Below are 22,870 nucleotides of genomic sequence, written 5' to 3'. Positions count from 1 at the left end.
TATCGAAATATGTTTTCAAACAAACTGATATACAGTTGAATAGTGAATGACAGAAACTAAAACTCTGTATCTACAAAGGTAACGACATCAAAGATATTTTAGAAGAGGAACATGTGTGTCATTGATATGTTCTTTGTGAAACCAAATACAAATAGGTATGGAACACATCTTCCTCGTTACTCAATACCATTTGCTGTGACCGCCGTCCTAAAACAAGTATATTACCTAATTTGGTTTGATTAACCAATCCGTCTATTCTATGACATTCATACAATCACTCCCAGACACATGACAATCTTACAAGTTACAAACGCACACACACACTCACACAGATATTCCATGACCCAATAGTGTATAAAAATAAAAATTTAATTTACCAATCATATAATTCGATACTTACATTGAGCTGACATTGCTTGCATTTGTTTGCGGAAGGCATTATTCGCCTTACGCAAATCCTCCTCCAAAACCTGTTTGTCGGCTGTCAAACGTCTTACATGGGCATGCGTACTTTGTATCATGGAATAAAAGACATTGGCATTGCGTTTGCTGCAATCTCCACGCTCCAGCCATATGGTCATAGTCTGTACCGCCTTAATAAAGGTTTCATTGTTTCGTAAACTTTCCGCTACCAACGAGGCCTCATGATCACTGTAATGCGGTATGGGTGGCGGAGATTGGGAATGGGAACGCACACGATCCACTGACATGCGTTCACGATGTCTTTGTTCGCGCTGCAATTGTCTCTGTTTGCATTGATAATCATATTGATCATCTCTGGCCTGTGCATAATCAACATGGAGGCGTGCAAAGGTGGTAGACTGTTCACTGGTAGCTGTATTTAGACGCAGACGATAACCGCTCAAATAAATGGCACGATCAATGGACTCCTCATTGCGAAAACGTATATGGCAAAAATTCTTTTTGGACATGCGTAAAGTGGATATTTCTCCACAGCTTTCAAATATTTCTCGTAAAATTTCCTCCGTTATCTGTTCGGGCAGGCCACCAACAAAAACTGTGCGACAGCCAGGAGGTCTATCGCGTATTGTGGGTGGAGGCGCACTGGGATTAGGCGGAAATAGTATGCAGCTGTTGGTTTTGATAATTTCCTTGGCTGGGGTGGCAGGGGAAGCTTCTGGCAAAACGAAAAACCATTATTAGAATCTGTAATCTTATAAAAACCACAAAAATTACCTGCACTTGCCACAGTAGCTCCCATTTTAGTGGCATCTCCCATGGTTGCAGCATTGGGATCTGCCAGAGCCCCATTACCATAACCGCTAAATTGTTGCATTTGTTGCATTACTGCCATCATGGTAGTAGACTCTAAAAGGTTATTTGCTGTTGTTTGGTTTCCTCCTGTACCCCCCGGAAAGAACATAAATGCTGGATTCATACCAGGAATTTGCCCCGTCAATAAACTATTCAAATACACACTTCCATTGGCTAAATTTAACGAAGCAGCTTTATCTGCTGCCATGTTGTTGCTGCTTTCGGCTAATGGTACAGAATTTGGAGATGGTATTTCATTATCATCGTTTTCTAAATCCATAGGGGCCGTCCCCTGATTAGGTTTTACCGGTCTAGCCACTGTTGATGGGCTGGGTGAGCTTAATATTGGTGCCGGTGGCGGTTCGGGAGTACGTCTTACATTGTTTTTTGCATTGAATTTACTTGTGGTTGTGGTGGTAGTATTTCGCTGCGGCACTGTAGCTGTATGTGTTGTTGTATTAATCATTGCTGCAGCTGCCAAATGGTTAATGAAGTTGCTCTGCGGATTCATAGCTGCAGCAGCCGCAGCGGCATTATTGAAAAAGGGCACTGCAATTGAAAAACATATTTTTAACGTAGAACACTATGTATATAAAATGTAAGTTGCAAAGGCTTTACAATTATTTGTATCATTATCCTATGCTTTTCAGCACTATTTCAAATTTAAACAGCTCTTTGTTGTTTAGTGTTTGCAAGCAAAATTATTGGGGTTGCCATGACAAGAAAAACGCAAATAACGACTGCAAACTTCATTTTAAAGAACCCACATCCTATTTCGATATAATTTGATACACAAACATGGCTTGACCTCAGGAAAACGAAACAGAATTCCGCTTTTGTGCATTCGCTTTGAGTCAATCCCTCCTGTGCATCAAAACTCCACTTACTTACGCCTCAGTAGTTTGGTGGACTGCTATGGAAAAAAGTGCAACATAAGGACCATACAACAGGTTCAGAGAACATGTTGTCTTGGCATAGGCGGAGCGATGAGGACCACGCCCACTAGGGCACTGGAGACTATTCTAGATATCCGACCCATTGACATACAGATTAAGTGTGAGGCAGCCACTGCGGCTATGAGACTCAAGGGGATGGGAGAATGGATTGAGGATGGGAGCAGCTCATACCATCGCGGTATAATCGAGGCGACGACAGCAAACCTGGAAGGAAGGGAAGAGGTTTCCGATCGGATACCAGAGATGAACCTTGAAGCCGAGTGCGAGGCACTGTACCCAAGTATTGCCATCTGCAAGATCATGATATACGGATGGATCAAAGCTAGGGGACAGAGTGGGCCTGGAGGTTTACATTGAGAACCCAGGGACTGAGATGTGTGTTAGACAGCCTGACCATAATACGGTCCTGCACGGGCGGAGTTCCTGGCGATCACGGAATGCGTGTAGTGGTGTGGTGCTAACGCGAAGACGTCGAATGTGAACATCTTTACCGACAGTAAAATTGCCATAAGGGCAATAACAACCAGGACGGTAAGGTCACGAACCGTCTTGCAGTGTAAGAAGGAGATTTACGCCTTCTCTGAGTATGGCAAATCCGCATCGTTTGGGTGACGGGCCGTAACGGAGTAAGGGGAAATGAAAAGGCGAACGATTTGGCGATGAAGGCCAGAGGACTGCCGTCAACAAACTTAGCTAACCCGAAGCCTTTCGGGTCGACGCAGTCCGAATTAAGGGAGTGGGCGACGAATGCGCTTGCAACATTGTGGAACAGCGAAACGGTCGGTAGAATGGCGAAAATCCTATGGGGGCTCCAGATCGTAAGAAGACGAGGATACTACTGAAAGGAAGCAAGAAGGAGGTTAGTATAGCTATTGGTATCATAACGGGACACATAGGACTACGAGCTCACTTATGCAAAATCTGTGCGGCAAGTTATAGCATGGGTAGGGCATGCGGGGAAGATGACGAGACGTTGGAGCATTTCCTTTGTCTTTGCCCGGCTTTTGCGTCCAACAGATACCGGCACTTATGTGGAGACACAATACCAGATATGAACCGGCTTAGGAGAGTGGTATTGAAAACAATTAAGGATTTTGTAAGTAGCACGGAATTCCCAACTTAAAATTTTCTTTTTAGAGGTTACTTTATAGTTTTTAGAGCGCACAACAAGCCGATTGTTGGCTTAGGTGTATGTCCATAGTGGCATGGGACGAATTAATATCTGCACCCTCTCTTCAACCTAACCTTACCTATCAAATGGAATGGTTGTTGTTGTTGTGGCAGTGTGTTATACACTGAGGCGGCAGCCCTTGCCGATAAAAAACTCCATCGGGTCAATCCGGTACGTACAACGGGCTGCCATGGGACTGGTTGTTGAATGGAATGGTAATAAAGTACTCTGTTTGTTCAGAATAGGCTCGAGACTGACTGAAACCATTTTCTTGAAATGAACAGTTGAACAATTTGTTGTGTTCCTCAAACATTATTCCTCTATTACCATGCAACTAATGTCTGGGATTTTATCCTTCAGAACTCAAGAGAAGAAGAAGGGAATAAACAGGGTAGTCAACGAACACAAGCGGAATTTGTGGTTGGAACACTTGGAGCAATGTAACTTAGGCACCGGCTTAGGCAAGCTGTGGTCTACTGCGAAGTCACTTTCGAATCCCGGTAGACGGGATGACAGGACCTCAGTCACTTTTACGACCTCAGGACCTCAGTCACGAAATAACCGTGACTGATCCGAAGAGATGCGCCAGGTTGTTCAACCGTCAATTTTCCGTGGGCGAAGTTACGTATGTCATCCGTGGCGCCAAATCATCCAAGGCGTCGGGCCGCGACGTAATCTCTACATTGATGTTGAAGAATCTGGATTCACCTGGAGTTGAGTACCTTACTACTGTCCTCAACCTGTCTTTGAACACTCGATGTCTGGAAAATGGGCAGAGTGATATCGCTACTGAAGCCTGGAAAGGACCCGAGTTTGGGGGTACAACGGGCTGCCCGAGCCTCGTAGGAGAATTTCCATTTGCCGAGCATCAACATGGATTTCGAAGACTCTATAGCACAACAACAGCTTTGCGTGCCATCAACGCTCACATTTGCCGTGGCTTCAATCAGCCCAGGCCATGTGATAGGACGGCCCTCGTGGCACCGGACCTATCGAAGGCATTCGACACGGGCAGACATGACAAATTATTTGAGGACATCGCCAACACGTCCCTCCATCCAGGCCTGAAACACTGGGTCGCGAATTATCTGTGTGACCGCCAGTCGTTTGTGGAATTTAGGAATAAGAAGTCATAGCACCGTAGAGTGAAACAGAGAGTTCCCCAAGGTAGGGTGATATCTCCGACAGACGACATAGAGATCGTATCATATGCGAACGATTGTACGATCATGGCATCAGGCCCCACCCATTGTTTACATCTGCGATAGGTTGAACGTCTACCTCAACGAACTTGCTCAAATTTCGCTGCAAGAAATCTGAAGATATCTGCCACCAAATCTTTAGCCACATTGTTCACTAGAAATACGCGTGAGGTGAATACTGAGCTGACTGTGATGATCGATGGAGAAATTATTACGACCATCAAATGTCCAAAAATACTTGCTGTCACATTTGACAGCTCTAACACATGCTACCCAAATGCCACAGCAATTTGCGATAAAGTCAAAAGTAGAAACAAGGTCCTCAAGTGACTTGTTGGCAGCACTTGGGGTGCAGACAAAGAAACCTTGTTGATCACGTACAAAGCAATTGGCCGTTCTTTGGTAAGTTATGCAGTGCCAGTGTGGTCTCGTCAACTTTGTGACACGCAGTGGAATAATATTCAGATCTGTCAGAATACTAGTGAGGCGCTACAAGAGAGAACCTCTAGATCAAGTGGCATATAATGCAGGTCTAGACAACATTCATGCAGACACGGTAGCAGATGCGATAAATGTCTACCGGGTGAATGTAGTCCTTGGAGACCTCCAGCGGCAAACCAGAGTAGTTCTGGCTCAATTACTTTTCGGCAGATGCAGCCGCCTCAACTCCTAAAGAGCAAGGATTGCTGCCGACGTGCAAGATGTATGTCCTGATTGTAACCAGGGACCGCACGATACACGTCACCTGTTTAACTGCCCAGCCAGACCCACTCGACTCAGACCCAGATCCCTGTGGACGCACCCCATCGCAGACTTCCAGGGTCTTAACACTCGACAGAATCAAGCAGACGAAAGATAGAACACAACAAACAGCTGCAACAACAACAACAACGATTAGAAATATGACATTTTCTTTTGTTTCATTCTTAAGAGTCACCTTAGAGAGGAGCATATGGAATTGGGTGAATATAAAATCGGCAAAAAAATAAAAGTTAATTAACAAAAAATAAGCTTACAAGAGAGTTAAAAAGTGTTTTATAAAAATAAAGTTTAAAAGCAAAAAAGTGTCCACAACCCAATGAAAATTCATTCATTGTTCATACACAGTTATGTTGAAATTCTCCCTTCTCTTAATTTTCTTCGTTTATTTCTTCTATTTGTACGTGGTGCCTCTTAAAAGAGGCGATGCCACATCTATGCCTACATATTTAACATCTGTGATCAGTCTGAATGACAATTCAACGTTTTGCAGCGACGTCTTTTTGATATCAGGTACAATGTTTTAAAATTGCAAGTCTTTGTGGTATAGATATCAATTTATGTGACCTACAGCATTGCTGTTACTTTGCGCGAGGCAAGTTCATTCCAGTTAAGTTTAATTTTGTTCACACTGGAGATTTTATGATGGCTAGTTATCGGCGCAGGCGGTGAAGGAATGGCTACAATCTACCTTATTGACCATTTGACTCCTGATGCTGCAAAAATTGAGTACCAAAATTGGTAGGTTTTTATTCTCTTGGTAGGTCGGTACGCTGACCTACATTTTTCGTAGGTTTTTCTAATGGCGCGTATAACTCAAAATTCGTTTCTGTGTATTTGTTAAGAGTGCAGAGCAAAACCATGGATATCGAGGGACCAAATACTGTTACAAGGGGTCGCACTGCTTTAAATTTCAGTAAAAAGGTCGTTATTTCTGATTTTGACTGTAACTGGTACGAATGTTATGGGATCTGTTCCAGATTTTATAAATTCTTGGTAGGATATGCGAATTTTGTGCGTTCAATGCATTCGAAAAACAGGACTGTATGGGAACCGCATACAAATATGGCCAGATCTGGTTCATACTCAGATGTTCAGACATCCATGCACCTCACTGTAAAATGGTTAGTAAAGACTCATTTTTGACCTCAAACATTTAAATCGTGATATAACTTTATCCAACTTTGCACGTTTTTCATTGAAATCGGGGCAAAAATGCGATGTTATGAACTCAAGATTTCTTAACGGGAGATCGGTATCAAGATATAGGCCATCTTTGAAGTATAACCCCGTTTACGCTCTTTAAATCCGGATTAAGTGGCTCGATCACCTGTTTTCCCCTCATAAAATCAGCTGACAATGTACAGTTATGACTGTACTGACTAAGCACCGAATCAGGAAGCGTCCGCTTCATATGAATTCTAAATACAAAAGTGAAAGTAGTATTTACAATTTCTAGTATTCTTTCTCATGTGCTACAATTTAGTTATTTATTGTATAATTTCCAAATATTATTTTTTAATGTGCTCAAATTAGGTATTATGTATAAGAGTTTAAATTTCCCATAAATAATTAAGGAAACATTGCCAATGATAGCTTATTACGCTCCCATTTCACTTCAAATGCAGGCTAAAATATTGCCCGTTTTAATAGACAAAGTCTTTTTGTTTAAACATAGTTAGTTAAATTTTCGGAAATCAAGAATATAGTGTTAGATTCCGGCACGGGATAGCTGTGAGCACTACACAGGCTGAAAAAGTGAGGTCCGATATGTGTGGTGTTCATTGCTGTCACGAGAGTCTTAGCTGCGAGCTACCGATCGCCTCCACAGGTTGCGGATAGTGGAATGCTCCATACGAAATAACTGCAACGACAGTCGCTTACAATCAGCGGCATCGAGTGCCTATGATGCTCGATATGACAAGGGAGCCTTTAAATAACCAATGGTCACCCTGTTCCCGCGGCGATCGGTCCTTTGGATCGGAACGAGCTTGCTCACCTATTACATGAGCTTGACGAGGATCGCCGCCTCCACATCTGAACAAGCTTGCTCACCTACATGAGCTTGACGAGGATCGCCGCCTCCCTCAAGGTAGGGAGGGAGGGTTAGTTGTCGAATTACTGGACTCTTGTTCAATAATTCGACAATTATTATCTAGATTTTGGTCTTAACAGAAATTAATTTTTAGTCAGCTATTTTTGATATGATTTTTTTTAAATATTTTTGTCTCATTTTCTTTACTGTTTTTATAATCTTTTTAACTTTAGTTCTAACGCACACTTTTCTGGACGGACACTATGATGGCGGCTAATTGCATCGGTGAGATTATCAGTGATGACTCATTTTTAAGACAATTTTGCTCTAATCGGAACATCTTGAACATCGGCTTTTTCAATGCACAATCTTTGAAACCTTCCCGTTACTCTTCAAAATTTGACGAGATAAATAATTTACTAAGCAGTGGTTATCTTAGCATTATAGGTGTAGCTGAGACATGGCTTAAGCCTTATGTACCTACCAAGGCTGTTAGCATTTCTGGATATAAGTTTTTTAGAGCTGATCGGAGTGGAATGCGCGGCGGGGGTGTCGCTATGTATGTTTCAAAAGATCTTAATGCAAAAGTTCTCTTGTCTTCCTCTGAGCCTAGGCATTGTGAAGCCTTGTTTTTAAGAATCAATTCTGGAATGGATGAATTAATTGTGGGAACTGTATATTTGCCGAATGGAGATTTAGATGCTTTAGAAAATGTGATTTCTGATATCGTTGATAGATACTCTAATGTAATAATTTTAGGAGACTTTAGGTGTGATATTTTAGATTCTAGAAAGTATTTACGTCTTGAACTATTATTAACTCGCTGCAATCTTTCCGTCCTCCACAACAACATTCCTACGCACTAGGACTTAGTTCGAAACTCTCTATCCCTTATTGATTACACTTTTGTGAGTTGCACCGCCTCCGTGATTCAGAGCAGCCAGTTCAACTTTCCCGCACTTAATTCTAAACATGCATTCACGCTTTTGCAATATCGACTGCCTACCAGCAGTAATACTTTTTACAAATCTTTTCGTGATTACAGCTCTGTCAATATAGAAAGTTTGGTAAACGATATATTGCTTACTGACTTTTCGTCAATTTACTGTACTAATGATACGAACTTACAGCTATCAGTTTTAAATGAAAAACTCTATATTTGGTTTAACAGGCATGTTCCTGAGAAAACGAAAATAATTAGATATGGCAAACCAGAATGGTACAATAATAATGATGTGCGGCTAGCTATCCTTAACAGGGATATGGCATATCGCGCTTCTATTGAAGAACCCTCTGCCAGTAATGACTTGCGGCATAAGAGATACAAGGCTATGGCTCGTAATACTATAAAAAGGGTTAAACGCTCATATGGTGCTCGTTTTTTTGCTGGTTCCACAGATTCGAGAGAATTGTGGTCTAAAATACGCTCTACCGGCAGTCTTGATTCAGTTATATGTGATAGCAACTGTGATATAGATCCTAGTTTGTTGAATAATTATTTTACTTCTTCTACTTCTAACTATTGGGTTGCCCAAAAACTAATTTTAAAGAAAGTAAATGTATTTTTAATAAAATTTAGAATAAACTTTAATCAAATATACTTTTTTTACACTTTTTTTCTAAAGCAAGCTAAAAGTAACAGCTGATAACTGACAGAAGAAAGAATGCAATTACAGACTTTCAAGCTGTGAAAAAATTTGTCAACGCCGACTATATGAAAAATCCGCAATTACTTTTTGGGCAACCGAATACATACCTGATTTTAGCCAAAAAAATATTACTTACTCTGATAGCCGTAACAACACCCTTAACTTTAGAAATATATATCCGGACGAATTACAATGTGCAATATTTAGAATTAAGTCGAATGCTTTGGAAACCGATGGTATACCTATTCGATTCATCAAGTTAATCTTACCTTATATTCAGCAGCATATATACATTTTTTAATACTATCCTAATGACGAATGTCTTTCCTGTTGCTTGGAAACTAGCTAGAGTTACTCCTCTACGGAAAAAAGACACTACCGCTCAAAGTTGCTCTGATTATCGTCCAATCTCCATTCTTCCAGCATTATCGAAAGCATTTGAAATAATAATAAGGGATCAACTTGTGGATCATCTTAATCGTTTTTCATTGATTGACCCTTGTCAATCGGGTTTTAGAAAACACCACAGTACCACATCTCTTATGGTCAAACTTACTGATGAGATCAGACGTGCTGTTGATTAAGGCAATCCCTGTATACTTGCCGCACTTGACCTCAGCAAAGCTTTCGATTCTTTTGACCATGACATTCTTTTTGTTAAAACTCTTTAACAATTTCAATTTGTCACATACCTCTTGCAGACTTCTTATGTCATTTTTGTCAAATCGCTCGCAGTATGTAGTCTTCCATGATCGTATTTCTAATGTTAATTCTATTTCTACTGGTGTACCCAAAGGTTCTGTCTTGGAACCTGTTTTGTTTGTGCTCTATGTTAATGACGTTCGTTCTTGTGTACAACATGTAGACTTAGCAATATATGCCGATGATTTGCAGTTGTTAAGTACAACTGACTCCGGTACGTTAGAAAGTTGCATCTCGAACCTTGATGAAGATATCGGACGAGTTTGTCAATGGGCTCGGTCAAATAACTTAAGAATTAACATTGGTAAAACAAAATGCGTGGTATTTAATAGCTAACGTCATCAATACTCTCCTCAACATATTTTTGTTCAAAACAATGTTGTCACATCGACTGATACTATGACCTCATTGGGCTTTGTAATTGATTCGGATATTGTATTCTCCTTGCACATTGCACAAATTTGCTCCAAAATAAACTTTATACTTAAAAAGCTCTTCAATTTGAATGTTATCTTACCCACACAAATAAAATATATGCTGGCTCTTTCGTTTCTGATGCCTCATACATTGTATGGTGCTGAGGTATATTCCGGATCCAATAGGACTAATCTGCTTAGGCTTCAGAAGTGTTTCCACAGCGTACTACGGTTTGTTTACGGTAGTCGTTGTAGACGAGACTACGAATACTTTGTGAAACAATTACTTGGATGTTCTTTTGAGCACTTTCTCAATATTAGATGCCTCTGCTTTTTCTTTAATATCCTTAAGTACCGTGAACCTAGTTACCTTCTTCCTTACTTTCAATTCTTGCATTCAACCCGGAACTCTCAAATTCGTATTGAAAGTTTCAATCATGTTGTATTTGAAAGATCATTTGTAATTCGCTTGTCTAGGCTATGGAATACTCTTCCTTCTAGTCTTAAAAACATCTCAGTATGTCAACAAACTTTTAAGTCTAAGCTAATCCAACATTTCTTATAGGCAACTCAATTGAATTCATTTTCATCACTGATCATTTTCATCACATTTGCTGCTTTTTCTTGGTGTTTGAACGGATAATTGTGCGTTGGACTATGTTACTAATTAAAACAAAAAAAAACATTTTTTTTAAATTCAATAAATTTGTTAGCTATTTATTTTAGCGATAGTATTATATTAGATTTCAATATTGATTTTTGTATTATAAAAACCTGAAAATGTTCCAATCTATTAATGTAAAGCCCGGGTGGGCGATGTTTGATTAATAAAAAATGAATGAATGTGGCTACAGCAACAACAACATAGTGTTAGATAGCCATTTGGACGTTGTGGGTGTCAGTGAGACTTGGTTAAAGCCCAATGTGTTAATACTTCAGGGTTCAACTGTTGTAGAAACGATCGGTCTGGGCTAAGAGTTGTTTAACTTATAAGATTGTGTGGGATAAATTATGGTGTTGTGGTATGTCCCTTTGTAGAGATTACATGTGGTACGGCAAAATATTGATTGGGTTTGTATATTTTCCTCATGACTTTGAAGCATTTGAGGATGAGGTTTCTGAACTGTTTATTCGTTATTCTAAGATTATTGTGATGGGAGATTTGAACAATAATATGTTTAATGTTAAAAGGGCGTTGACCGTGAGGCAACCTTGCAGAATGCTAAGTTCAGTAGTTGTTCACAATTCATTTCCTACACATTTCAATTAACGTCATCAAGTTCACATTTTGATTTTTTCATAGTTTCTCTTCTCAACAATGTTGTGCTTTCCGGTCAATTCTTTTGTCTCATTATTTCAAGACATGCCTTTATATATATTTATTTTTTTCCGACTCAACGTCATAAGGAAGTCTATGATTGTTACTACACATGCATTGTAGACTCCGACTAGGTCGAGGCAACGATACAGTCTTTTCATTTTACTGATATGTGTTCTACATGGGATGTGAATGAGCAATTACGAATTTTTATGTCTGGACTTGCTCACATACACTCTGTTTGTCCTTTAAAAAGAATAAAAGTTGTCTATGAAAAGCACAAGTGGCTCTAATCGCCCTCTATACTTTAACTCGTGTCCCTCAGAGATTTGGCTTTTATAGCGTTTCAAGAGGATTGCGTGCCGATCACATAATGAGGCTAAATGCGTTTTTGAAAAGAGAAAAGACATTCTCATATATCTTATTTTTATAATGAAAATGATGCGAGGACCTCGTGGTGTAAGATCCGGAATAATGGCTTATTTGATGGTGCTAGGGATGGTTGGCATGGAATGGATGTTGATGAGTTGAATGCAAGATTTACTAAAAATGTAGATTTACCATCTACACGACCCTGGTAATATCGATGATAATTAATTAATTTAATAGAGCACGTCCTTAAACGTTGTTATTATTTCAACTTGAATCCTTCTTTTTGTTATGAGATTATCTATGTGGTTTTCGATTTCGATTGATTTAATTAGGGATAATTTTAATGACCAAAAACTCTATTGTACTATCCATGCATTTAGAAAACGTTCCAAAAGGCGAATTATTCCATTCTTCTTCAAAAAATGCGTGGCTTTATAGTTTTGGGCAGAATGCTTGTCCTATTGTGCATGGGGAAAATCTGGAATCCTTCCAGTTAGAGGTGGAGTTTCCAATGATTCTTCATTTCGTATGTAAATGATCTGTTTTCAAGTAGTATTGATGATAATTGCTGACGACACGCAAATTTTAAATACAGGCGATCATAGTTCCATGGACGCGATGCAACATAAGATATATGACTCTTTAAACGTGGTACGGGATTGGATGGCACAGAATACATTGAAGGTCAATCCTGAAAAGACAAATGTCATACAAATTTCTTCACATCCGACATCTTTTGATCTTTCCCTTAATGGCACCCCAATACAAGTCGTAGATCAACTGGAAAGCTTGAATGTCATATTAGATGACAAGTTGAATTTTGGTCCTCATATAGAGCGGTTTGTATCGCGCACACATGGCTCCTTGCTACCAAGGTCTGTGAAGACTAGACAGTGCTATGTGTTATCTATATTCCGTTAATTGATTTCTCATATTTCCCCTTATGTTCAAAGTTTCAAATCATGGATAAATCATTTCATGTGATAGCTGCACGTCTTCTTATTGTTCTGGCGCATGGCCTCAAATCTTTTAATATGTCTTTGCCTACCTACCGAGAAAAGCTTCTGGAATATTTTGCTATGAACACACATACTTCATATATTTGTTTATACGTTTTTAAACCCACCACCATAGGATGGTTATGGATACTTATCTAGTCATTCCCTCTGTAACTCCTCGAAATATTCATCTGCGACCTCATAAAGTATGTATATTCTTGATCGTCTTGACATTCTGATTTAGCCTTGTCGTCCGTCTGTGGAAATCACGATAACAACATTTGCACAGACACTTGTTATTGCTGTAGGTTGTTGGGGATTGCAAATGGGCCATATCGGTTCAGATTAGGATATAGCTCCCATACAAAGTGGGCCCTCGGATTGACTTCTTTAGCTCCTAGAAGCTGCAATTATAAACCGATTGGGCTGAAATTTTGCACATAGTGTTCCGTTACGACGATTTTCGAGAGGAGAGTCTCAGTGAGGAGACAGGTGGCACTGGCTCTTAATTAAATACTGAGTGCCAATGATACTCGAGATGACAAGGCGAGTTATTGGCGCCTTCAAATAACCAATGGCCTCATCAACCATCAGCGTCTGTTCCCAGGTTAGGGGCGGCTGGCGGCGAGCGTCGGATCCTGGAGCAAGCGGCTCGCCACAACGAGGGATACGTGTGCAATACCACAAAACCCATGCGGTTGGGGCCCTGGGCCAGTAACCCGCCTCCGAAAAACTGAGAACTACTATGAGAAACAGAGGAATAGTAAAAAAAAACGTAGACGACCCACGCAAACGAAAAAAGGACCACGATTTGCGGATCTGCACCTAGAATGTCCGCACTCTCTATAGAGAAGGTGCAGTATACGCGCTGGCGGATGTATTAGAGAAGTACAAGGCAGATATTACCGCCTTACAGGAAGTGCGATGGACTAGGAATGGCGTCACTACAACACCAAACGGTGACGAACTATACTATAGCTGCCATAACACGAGGCATGAATTTGGCTGTGGATTTGTGGTTAGCCCGAGACTGAAACACCTTGTCTCCAGCTTTACTCCGGTGGATGAGAAGTTAGCCACAATCCGCATAAAAGCCAAATTCTTCAACATCAGCCTTATTTGTGCCCATGCCCCGACGGAAGACAAAGATGAGCAGACCAAGGATATTTTCTGCCAGCGCCTAGAGAGAGAATATGACCGCTGCCCCGCCAATGATATTAAAATCGTTCTGGGAGATTTTAATGCGAAAATAGGAAAGGAAGACATTTTTAGTCCAACAGTCGGAAAGTTTAGCCTTCACGAGATAACGTCTAGTAATGGGTTGAGGCTGATAGATTTCGCCGCGGCAATAGTTAGTAGCACCAGATTTCAACATAAAAATATTCACAAAGCCACATGGCTCTCACCCGATCAAAACACGAGAAACCAAATTGATCACGCTGTGATAGATGGAAGGCGGCGTGTTAGATGTACGATCGATCCTTGGAGCGAATATAGATTTGGATCATTACCTTGTTGCAGCAAAGGTTCGTACCCGTTTCAACATGGCGAGGAAAGTACGATCTGACACTGCACGGAAGCTGGACATTGAAAAGCTGCAAACACAACAAATGGCAGCGGCATACTCCACTCGACTGACCCAACTGCTTGATGAAAGCACTCCTTGTTCCGATGACATAATGGCGCAATGGCAAACTATTGCCCACTCCATGGAAAATGCCGCGAAATCCGTACTTGGGTACCGGAAGCCTCCTCCAAGAAACCCATGGTACGACCAAGAGTGTCGAGATGCCACTGAAGCCAAGAATGCGGCATTTAGAGCAACCCTGCAACCCGGGAGAAAAGGAGAGAGGAGAAACGTCTATTCCGCAGAAAGAAAAAGGAAATGGAAACACGTGAGTGTGAGCGAGAGAATGAAGTCCGGAAATTCTACCAAAGAATTAAACATCAAACCGATGGCTTTGGTGCAGGAACATCCTCCTGCAGAGACAAAGAGGGAAATCTGGTAACTGACAGATAACATGCTGAAGATATGGAAAGAACTGTTTACCCAACTGCTAGTGTCCGATGTTGGTGGCGAAGAGGATACCGCAGATGGTATAGAATGTTTACTTCCTAGTCAGAATGAGGTCCAAGTAGCAGTGACCCGACTAAAGAACAACAAGGCAGCAGCAGCCGACGGGTTACCCGCTGAACTATTTAAGGCCGGAGGCGACACGCTGATAAGGCGTATGCATCACCTCAGCATACCGTACACAAGAAGACAAGACGGAATGTGCCAACTACAGAGGAATAAGTCTCCTCCCCATCGCATACAAGGAACTCTCGAGCGAAGTCAATGAGATAATTGGGCCCTATCAATCCGGCTTAAGACCTGGTAAATGCACACTGCGCCAAAACCTGGAAAAGACCCGAGAAGGACAAATCAACACCTACCATCTCTTTGTTGACTACAAAGCCGCCTTCGATACTCCTTTAAGTTCAAAGGTATTTCAAGCCATGTCTGAATTTAGTATCCCTGCAAAATTAATAAAACTCTGCAGGATTACACTTGCTGATACGCGTTCCTCAGTAAGAATAGGGATCCCTGCAAAATTAATAAAACTCTGCAGGATGACACTTGCTGATACGCGTTCCTCAGTAAGAATTGGAAAGAATCTCTCCGGACCATTTAATACCAAACGAGGATAGCATAGTTACACGCATCAAAATACAACGGCTGCGTTGGCTAGGTCATGTTGTCAGAATGGATGAAGAAGCTCCAGCAAGATCAAGTTGTGGGCGACACATCAGAGATTTAAGAATGAGCGCAGAAGATCGAGGCGCTTGGAACGCTATTCTACATTAGGCTAGTGGAACAAATATTCAGTCATAGCCAAATAAAATCAAAAGTAAAAGTTCCGTTACGACTTCTAACAATCGTGACATGGGGCTGAAATTTTGTAACGTAGTGTTCTGTTACGACTTCCCAAGACTCAGCCCGGCCGAACTTTGCACGCTTTTACTTGTTTCCTTTGGCATGCCTAATCTTTCCGGCGTTTTTATATCCTACACCATCACTGTGGTACAGGGTATTATAACTTTGTGCATTGTTTGCAACGCTAAGAAGGAGAAGAGCTAGACCCATTATTAAGTATACCGATCGGCTTAGAATCACTTCCTGATTCGATTTAGCTATGTACATTTGTCTGTCTGCATTTTGTATAAGTCACTTTTTTAGTGCAAAGACGAACGCTATTGATTTTGAACAAAATCGGATCAGATATATCTATCTTTCATCCAATGTAGCCGTTGAAGGCTGTAGTTGCCACAATGTTCGCCCGTAGAAACCACAATTTTTGTCTGATCCTTACAAAATTTAGCTTTATTTGATGTCCAAGTATGTGTGCAAAATTTCGTCAAAATTGGTTCAGATTTAGATATTGCAAATTGATTCCACTTAGGAACAGGGCAAACTTCTCACATATCAATGAGTGCAGTCCGATTCAAGTTTAAGCTCAATGATAAGGGCCTCTTTTATAGCCGAGTCCGAACGGAGTGCGGCTGTGCGAAGCCTCTTTGAACAGTTGGTTTTAAATGGCATAGTACCTCACAAATCGATAATCATGAGAAGCTAAGTGTTTTTAGTGAGCTCCGTGAAAAATTAATTAAATATTAAAATAAAGTAGTGTATAATAAAAGTAGTGTCCGATCTACGAAATTTTTGCGCTGCTGTCATCTGACTAATAAGCTAATTGCGTCTCGTACTTGGATACCACATTTATTTCGTGGTTTTTTGTTCCCGTCTCTCTGCGCTCTTGTTGTTGCTGTGTGTTGCCTCGTTTTCCCGGCATTTCATTTGATTTGTTTTGCCATTGTTCGCCTTTGAATCATGGTTCCGGCACCTGTTAAACATGCTATTCCTAAAAGCTGGAAGTGTCCTGTTAGTGGCAATATCATCACTCGTGGTGTTTACAGTATTGGGTGTTCTGGCTGCCCCAATTATTTCCACACTAAGTGCGTCAATATTTCTAGTAATGAAATAAAAACAAACAAGTCGTTGCAGTTCACCTGTAAGAAGTGCAGTGGTGATAAAGTCAATTCTGCGCGTTTCAGTTGTGTTGCTAATTCCACCGTTTTGAGGGGTGCATTACCCAATAGCAGTCAATTTGCTAATGATAGTGCCGGTGATGCCCGTTCCAGTGGTGTCGTTTTGGGGACAACATTGTTCAATAGCAGTCAATCTAATTCTGTTGACGCCGTGCATTCTCAGAGTGGTGCGCTTGGTCTCCTTACTGGTTTGCAGAGTATACGTGTTGGCCCGTCTGAGCAAGCAGCAGATGATCGTCTTAGTTTTATTCGTGGGCTTTTTTATGAGTTGGTTGAGTCCATGAAACAAAAATTTGATGATCAGATGCAGAAATGTTTGCAGGATTTTCAAACAATGGTGGATGGTGTTGTTGCTTCCTTTCGAAGTGAGTTTATTGCTTCAATTCAGAAAGTCAAATCGGATGTTTTTGTTTGTCAGCAAAATATTGTCAATGTTGATGCTAGGCTGTGTGAGAGGATACGGCAGTTGGAGCAGTTTAATTTGGTTCAGCAAAGACGTCCCAATCGCGCGCATATTCTTATAAGTGGCATGCCGAGATCAATTACAAATCTGCGTGAGCCAGTGATACAAGTTGCCCGCTTGTGCAGAGTGCAGGTTGCCCCCATTGATATTCCGTTCATACCAGGGATTTGATTATGGCGAACTATTCTAGGCTTAACTCGATAAGGGTAAACGATGTAACTGGTGGCGAGATTGATTCCCCTGTGTATTTAAATGATCATCTTACCGCACCTGCCTCTAACCTTGTTTTTAAAAGCTGCGGTCACAAAAGCGAATATTGAGATACGTCTTTATAAACGGAGAAATTCCCAAGGTGTGCCTTACGTTTCTGAATGATGACGTTAAAACAGTGAGTGCGACTGAATGTGATCAATTATTTGGAAGTGCTGAGTCAAGCAACGCTAATGGAAATGTGGCTAGCACCGTTGCCAATGGATCCCGTGCGTACTAGTCTTTTATTTTTATTTTTTTTTGTATTAGCAATTAATTTTTCATTGAGCCTTTATAGCGTTATTAGTTATGAATACTTGCAACTTAGGTAATATTACGTGCGACAATTCGTTTTTTCGCTCCTCTTTGTGTGCTTCTGATTTTCAATGAAGTAGTTTTAGTAGCTGTCTTGGGTCTATCCATAATGCGTTTCCTATAAAAAAAAGGGTGATAAGGACTAGGAGTGAGGATTGGTTTAGCAATCCCCTCATTTCATATCATCTATCGCTTTGAGATTTGGCTTTCAAATCTTTATTGGAGAATAGATCCAATGTTAAGTAGCGAATTTTTTTGTAGAGCCAGGAATAAAGCCAAATCTGTTATTAGAAAAGTTAGAAGGGAAGCGAATGTACTGCAGTTTGAGGGCATTAAAAGCACAAAGCAGTTATGGTCGTTGTTAAAATCCAATGGACTTGGCAGTTGCAAGTCGTATGATTGTAATTTGAATGTGGAGGATTTGAATACGACCTTTAATAGAAACCAATTGGACTCCCAAAGTAGTTCTCTCGGGGAGTATGACTATAGTGGTTTTGCTTTTCAACGTGTGAAGTTGTGGGAGTTGGATAAGGCATTTTCTGCCATTAAGTCCAATGCAGCAGGAATAGACGGTTTCTCATTAAAATTTCTTAAGAAAGTCTATCCTCTTGTGTCTTGTCATCTGTTACATCTCGTTAATTCTATTTTGTTATCTTCTTCTTTTCCGCCCGATTGGAAATTAGCCAAAATAGTGCCTGTTTGGAAAAAAAAACAGTCTTATCACGCTCTGAAGGAGTTCCGTCCGATTTCTATTTTACCTATTTGTTCTAAGATTGTCGAGCATGTTATTAATTGTTAAATGTCTGGCTATTTGGAAAGTAATCGTTTTATTTGTGATGCCCAGTGTAGATTTAGGCGAGGTAGGAGTACAGCTTCATTGTTATTGGATTCGACAGATTCTATCCGGTCAAACATGGATGGATCACGATTTTGCGTGCTATTGTCTTTAGATTTGGAAAAGTCATTTGACAAAGTGGATTATGGCCTTCTTCTTAGTAAATTAAAGTCCGTTTATAAGTTTTCGACCAGTGCATGTACATCTTACAGGTAATATCTTACAGGTAGGAGCCAGTTTGTTTGTGTTGATGGTAAATATAGTAGTGATCTTTCTGTAAGAAGCGGCGTTCCTCAGGCTTCAGTATTAGGTCCACTTCTTTTTGTGTTATTCGTCAATGATGTTTTTTCTCGTCTGGATTGTTGGTGCACTCCATTTGCATATGTTGATGACATCCAATTGCTTTTTAAGGGTGATAACCGATTTTTGAATGTTTCAGACGGAGATGGCGGAGAATAGGTTCAGTGTTAACACTTCTTAAACTAGCCCTTTTTATCTCCGGGCTGTCACAATCATGTTTGTGTTAGATATAATAATGTAGACTTTGAATTTGTGCAAAGCATTGTTTGTCTTGGTGTTCAGCTGGATGACAGGCTTCGGTTTGATCGGCACGTTAGTTCCGTGGTCTCTAAGATTAGCTTTTTTTAAGAAGCCTGTATACCACTAGTTTATATTTACCTCCCTTTTTGTGGGAGCGTTTGACGCATGCATTAGTTTTGGCGGCCATTTTATATTGTCTGGAGGTGTACCCCAGTCGCTTTAAACAATATGATTCGTTTTGTTTACGGTGTAGGTCGTCGTGTTCACATAACGCCCTATGTGTGTCGTTTTCTCAGTTGTGATTTCCCGTCGTATGTTAATTATCGTTTGCTTTTGTTTCTTTTTAAGTTATTGAAATGTCGGTCTCCCATTTTTCTTGTTAATGAATTAAATTTTTGTCATTCTGCCAGAACTAATCATTTGGTTCTTCCGAGGGTAGTAGTCCAACAAAGTGCACGAGAATTAAAAATAGTGCAGCTATTTTTAAAAATAGTGCAGCGTTGAAAATCCGAAGTAAGAATAGGACAAGGAGAAAAAAATTAACCATCAGCAAAAGAGTTATAAAAATCAAGAAGTTTCAAACGCAAAACGTTGTTGGAATGGGAAAAGATGCGTAATTCATGAGGCAGTCGGTTCCAGCATCTTGCTACTCTAACAGCATATGATCTCGCATATATGTTTCTTCTAATATTAGGAATAAATAATTGCGGGTTTCTAGTAGACCGAGAGAATACAAAAATCCTCCTTAGAGGAACAGGTCTAATATTAGCAAAAGCGTTATGAAAAAGTAGTAAATTCCTACACTCAACAAACCTTTTAAATGAGCAATTAGGAAAACGTTTTACGAAGCAAGATATACGATCTCGTCTTCGGACATTGTAGACATACCGCACAACGGAATTTACAATTCGCCTCAATTTTGTAAAGTTAGCCTGAATAGTACCTGAAAAAACCTCCAAACCGTAAAGTATCTGAGACATTAACAGAGAATAAGCCAGAAGCTTGGTCCGATCCTTACCAAAATTTAGCGAGAAGAGTTTTATTTGAAGTGCCAACGTGTGTGCAAAATTTCATCAAAATCGGTTCAGATTTAGATGTAGTACCTGTATATATCTTTCATCCGATACGGCTTTTTGAGACTGTAGAAGCCACAATTTTGGCCCGATTCTTACAAAAGTTACCGTGAGGTGTTTGTGAAGATGACTAGATTTTGACGTAGGTTCCATGTGTTAAAAGTAGTACGTAGACTAGATAGTGTAGGGTAATGATTTATTTGTTATTGTTGTAGCCACATTGCATGTAGAGATAGCGATCCTAGTCATACCTACAGATGAGTAAGCTCGTTCCGGTCCACAGGACCGATCGCTGGAGGAACGCGCCAAAAAAAAAACTCGCCTTGTCATATCGAGCATCATCAGCACTCAGTATTCCAGCAAAAGCCGGTGCCAACCTGCCTCTCACAGAGAGGCTTGTCCGCGACGGCAGTTGCAGCTACACCGTATAAGAAGCATCCCTCTCTCAGCTGAGCTTCTTCTAATAATAACATATGACCACAACACATATCGGAGCTCAAAGTTCCGCCTGTGTGGTATTTATGGTTATCCCGTGCTGGTTTAGGTATATTTTTATTTTTTCTAAACCGATAATAGGGTTTATTATAAGATTATAATTAAATTATGTTTTTATTAATTTTTTTTATGGAGTAGTTGTCATACTTGCCGAATATTGCGGTTGTTAGTTGGCCACTTGTGGCTTGTAATTGTATAATAAACAAATAAAATAATATACGTTTAATAAAAGGCCTTATACTGTTTTTGATATCGGACGAAGTGTACCGTTCAGGACAATATTGGTCTCCGAAAAATATTTGGGGGAATACGATATGATATAAATATTTAGAGACCCAAGGGGGCCAACTCAATCCAAAAACCACCATACAAGTTGGAACTCTGAACTTCGATTTGTGTGGTGTTCATGGTCATCACGAGAAGGGAATGACGTTTCCGTGGCGATAGTCCCTATGGACCGGAACAAGCTTGCTCCTATGGAGCTTGACAAGAATCACTACCTCTACATAAAAAACGTGGGTATAACAACGAAAGTACTCCCAAACGAACTTTTAGACCGATAGAGACATCGTGCGACTTTAGAATGGCGGTCTATGTTTTAAACAGAATCATACAGACTATTGTAGTACATTACGATACGTAAGTAACGACAAACCAGGCCTCTGGTGAAAATTGAACGCACGACCCCGCACTGGTAATCCCATCACGATACCGAATCGGCTATCGGTGCGCCCTTGAATACAAATCTGATATCAAATTTTACCCAAGTTTCAAGCTGGCCGTCCACGCTCCCAAATGATAGCATGGCAGAATGGTATGCGAATGTAATCTAAAATGATCACCAAGTCTCAGCTAGCCACGAATCAACAAAAATCCTTCATCCCCCTAAAAGGGCAATTTTGAAAATTATTCGGGACCCTGTGTGGTGAACCAAAAAATAACATGTAGGTCCGAGGACGGAGACAATATTCAAATGAAACGGGTTTGGAAAGTTTTAACGAATCCGATAGTAGTATTAGGAAACTTGTGTCTAGTGGCTGCCAAAAATTCTACAAACAGACATTCAAAAATTTAATTATTTCGAAAATTACACTTTTTTCCACTTTGTAAGGTCTACAATTTAGGCTTGGCAGCCCTTCTCAAAAAATACAAACAAAAGGAAGCAAATGAAAATATTTCGTAAAGAAATCACTTGTTTAGAAAATACCGAGCAAAACAGAAGGTAAACAAAATTTCTATAATAAAAGAAAATTAATGATAAAGATGCAAATAAAAGACACTGGAGGAAAAAAGAAAAATATGGCGACAACCCCACACATTGACAATAAGTAAAATTTTATTGCCAAGAAAAATCAAAAACTTAAAAATACTTTTGTCATGAGCCACAATCAAAGTTTAATAAATTTAAATATTATTACACTTTTAAACTCAAATAATGTGTGATATATACAAAACGATATTGAAATACTTAATGCTAACTTGGCATACACTTTTATCTAAAATTCTCACAATCTTACACATATTTTCCAAGTTGTTGTAGTTAAAAGCCATGTTGCCTTTGTTTCCTTGCTGCTCAACGCACTTTATCAATTTTTCAGCATATCACTACTAAAATATTCTACAATTTTTATTTGTTCTGCACAAACTGCAAAAAGCAAGTTTTTATAACGCCCTTTAAAAATTTTTAATGTTGTCTATTTTCTCATTTCTCCACTTGACACATTTTACCAGAGGGTTGCCGTACTGCTTGTTCATTTATAAAGTAGCGTTAACATAGTGCGCAAAAAAACAAAGGACGGAGAATCGGAAGCAGACATAAGCGCATGACATGATTACCAGGTAGTGTAATGAGACCACTTTAATTGTTTCGCCATGGTTGGGTGTGTGTATTATACTTAAGAACTATTACACACACAAACAACAAAAAATGGTGCGAACTATTAACATACACAAAATCA

General features: G+C 40.1%; 1 protein-coding gene across 2 annotated transcripts in view; it reads right to left on the bottom strand.

The window, feature by feature from the left end:
* LOC106092771 (ecto-NOX disulfide-thiol exchanger 2) overlaps positions 1-22,635 on the bottom strand; it is a 52,331-nt gene extending 29,696 nt beyond the window's left edge. Inside the window, exons 1-3 of one of the 2 annotated variants that reach the window (XM_059370769.1) lie at positions 22,422-22,635; positions 1,198-1,824; positions 401-1,138 (exon numbers count right to left, since the gene is read on the bottom strand). In XM_059370769.1, coding sequence (XP_059226752.1) covers positions 401-1,138; positions 1,198-1,786 — 1,327 coding nt within the window. In that variant the 5' untranslated portion in view covers positions 1,787-1,824; positions 22,422-22,635. The remainder of the gene's footprint in view (positions 1-400; positions 1,139-1,197; positions 1,825-22,421) is intronic. The other variant, XM_059370768.1, reaches the window with a different exon arrangement.
* Between the last annotated feature and the right edge of the window lie 235 nt (positions 22,636-22,870).

Source organism: Stomoxys calcitrans, chromosome 1, assembly GCF_963082655.1.
Source record: "Stomoxys calcitrans chromosome 1, idStoCalc2.1, whole genome shotgun sequence".
NCBI lineage: Eukaryota > Metazoa > Arthropoda > Insecta > Diptera > Muscidae > Stomoxys > Stomoxys calcitrans.
This window is presented reverse-complemented; position numbering and strand designations above follow the sequence as displayed.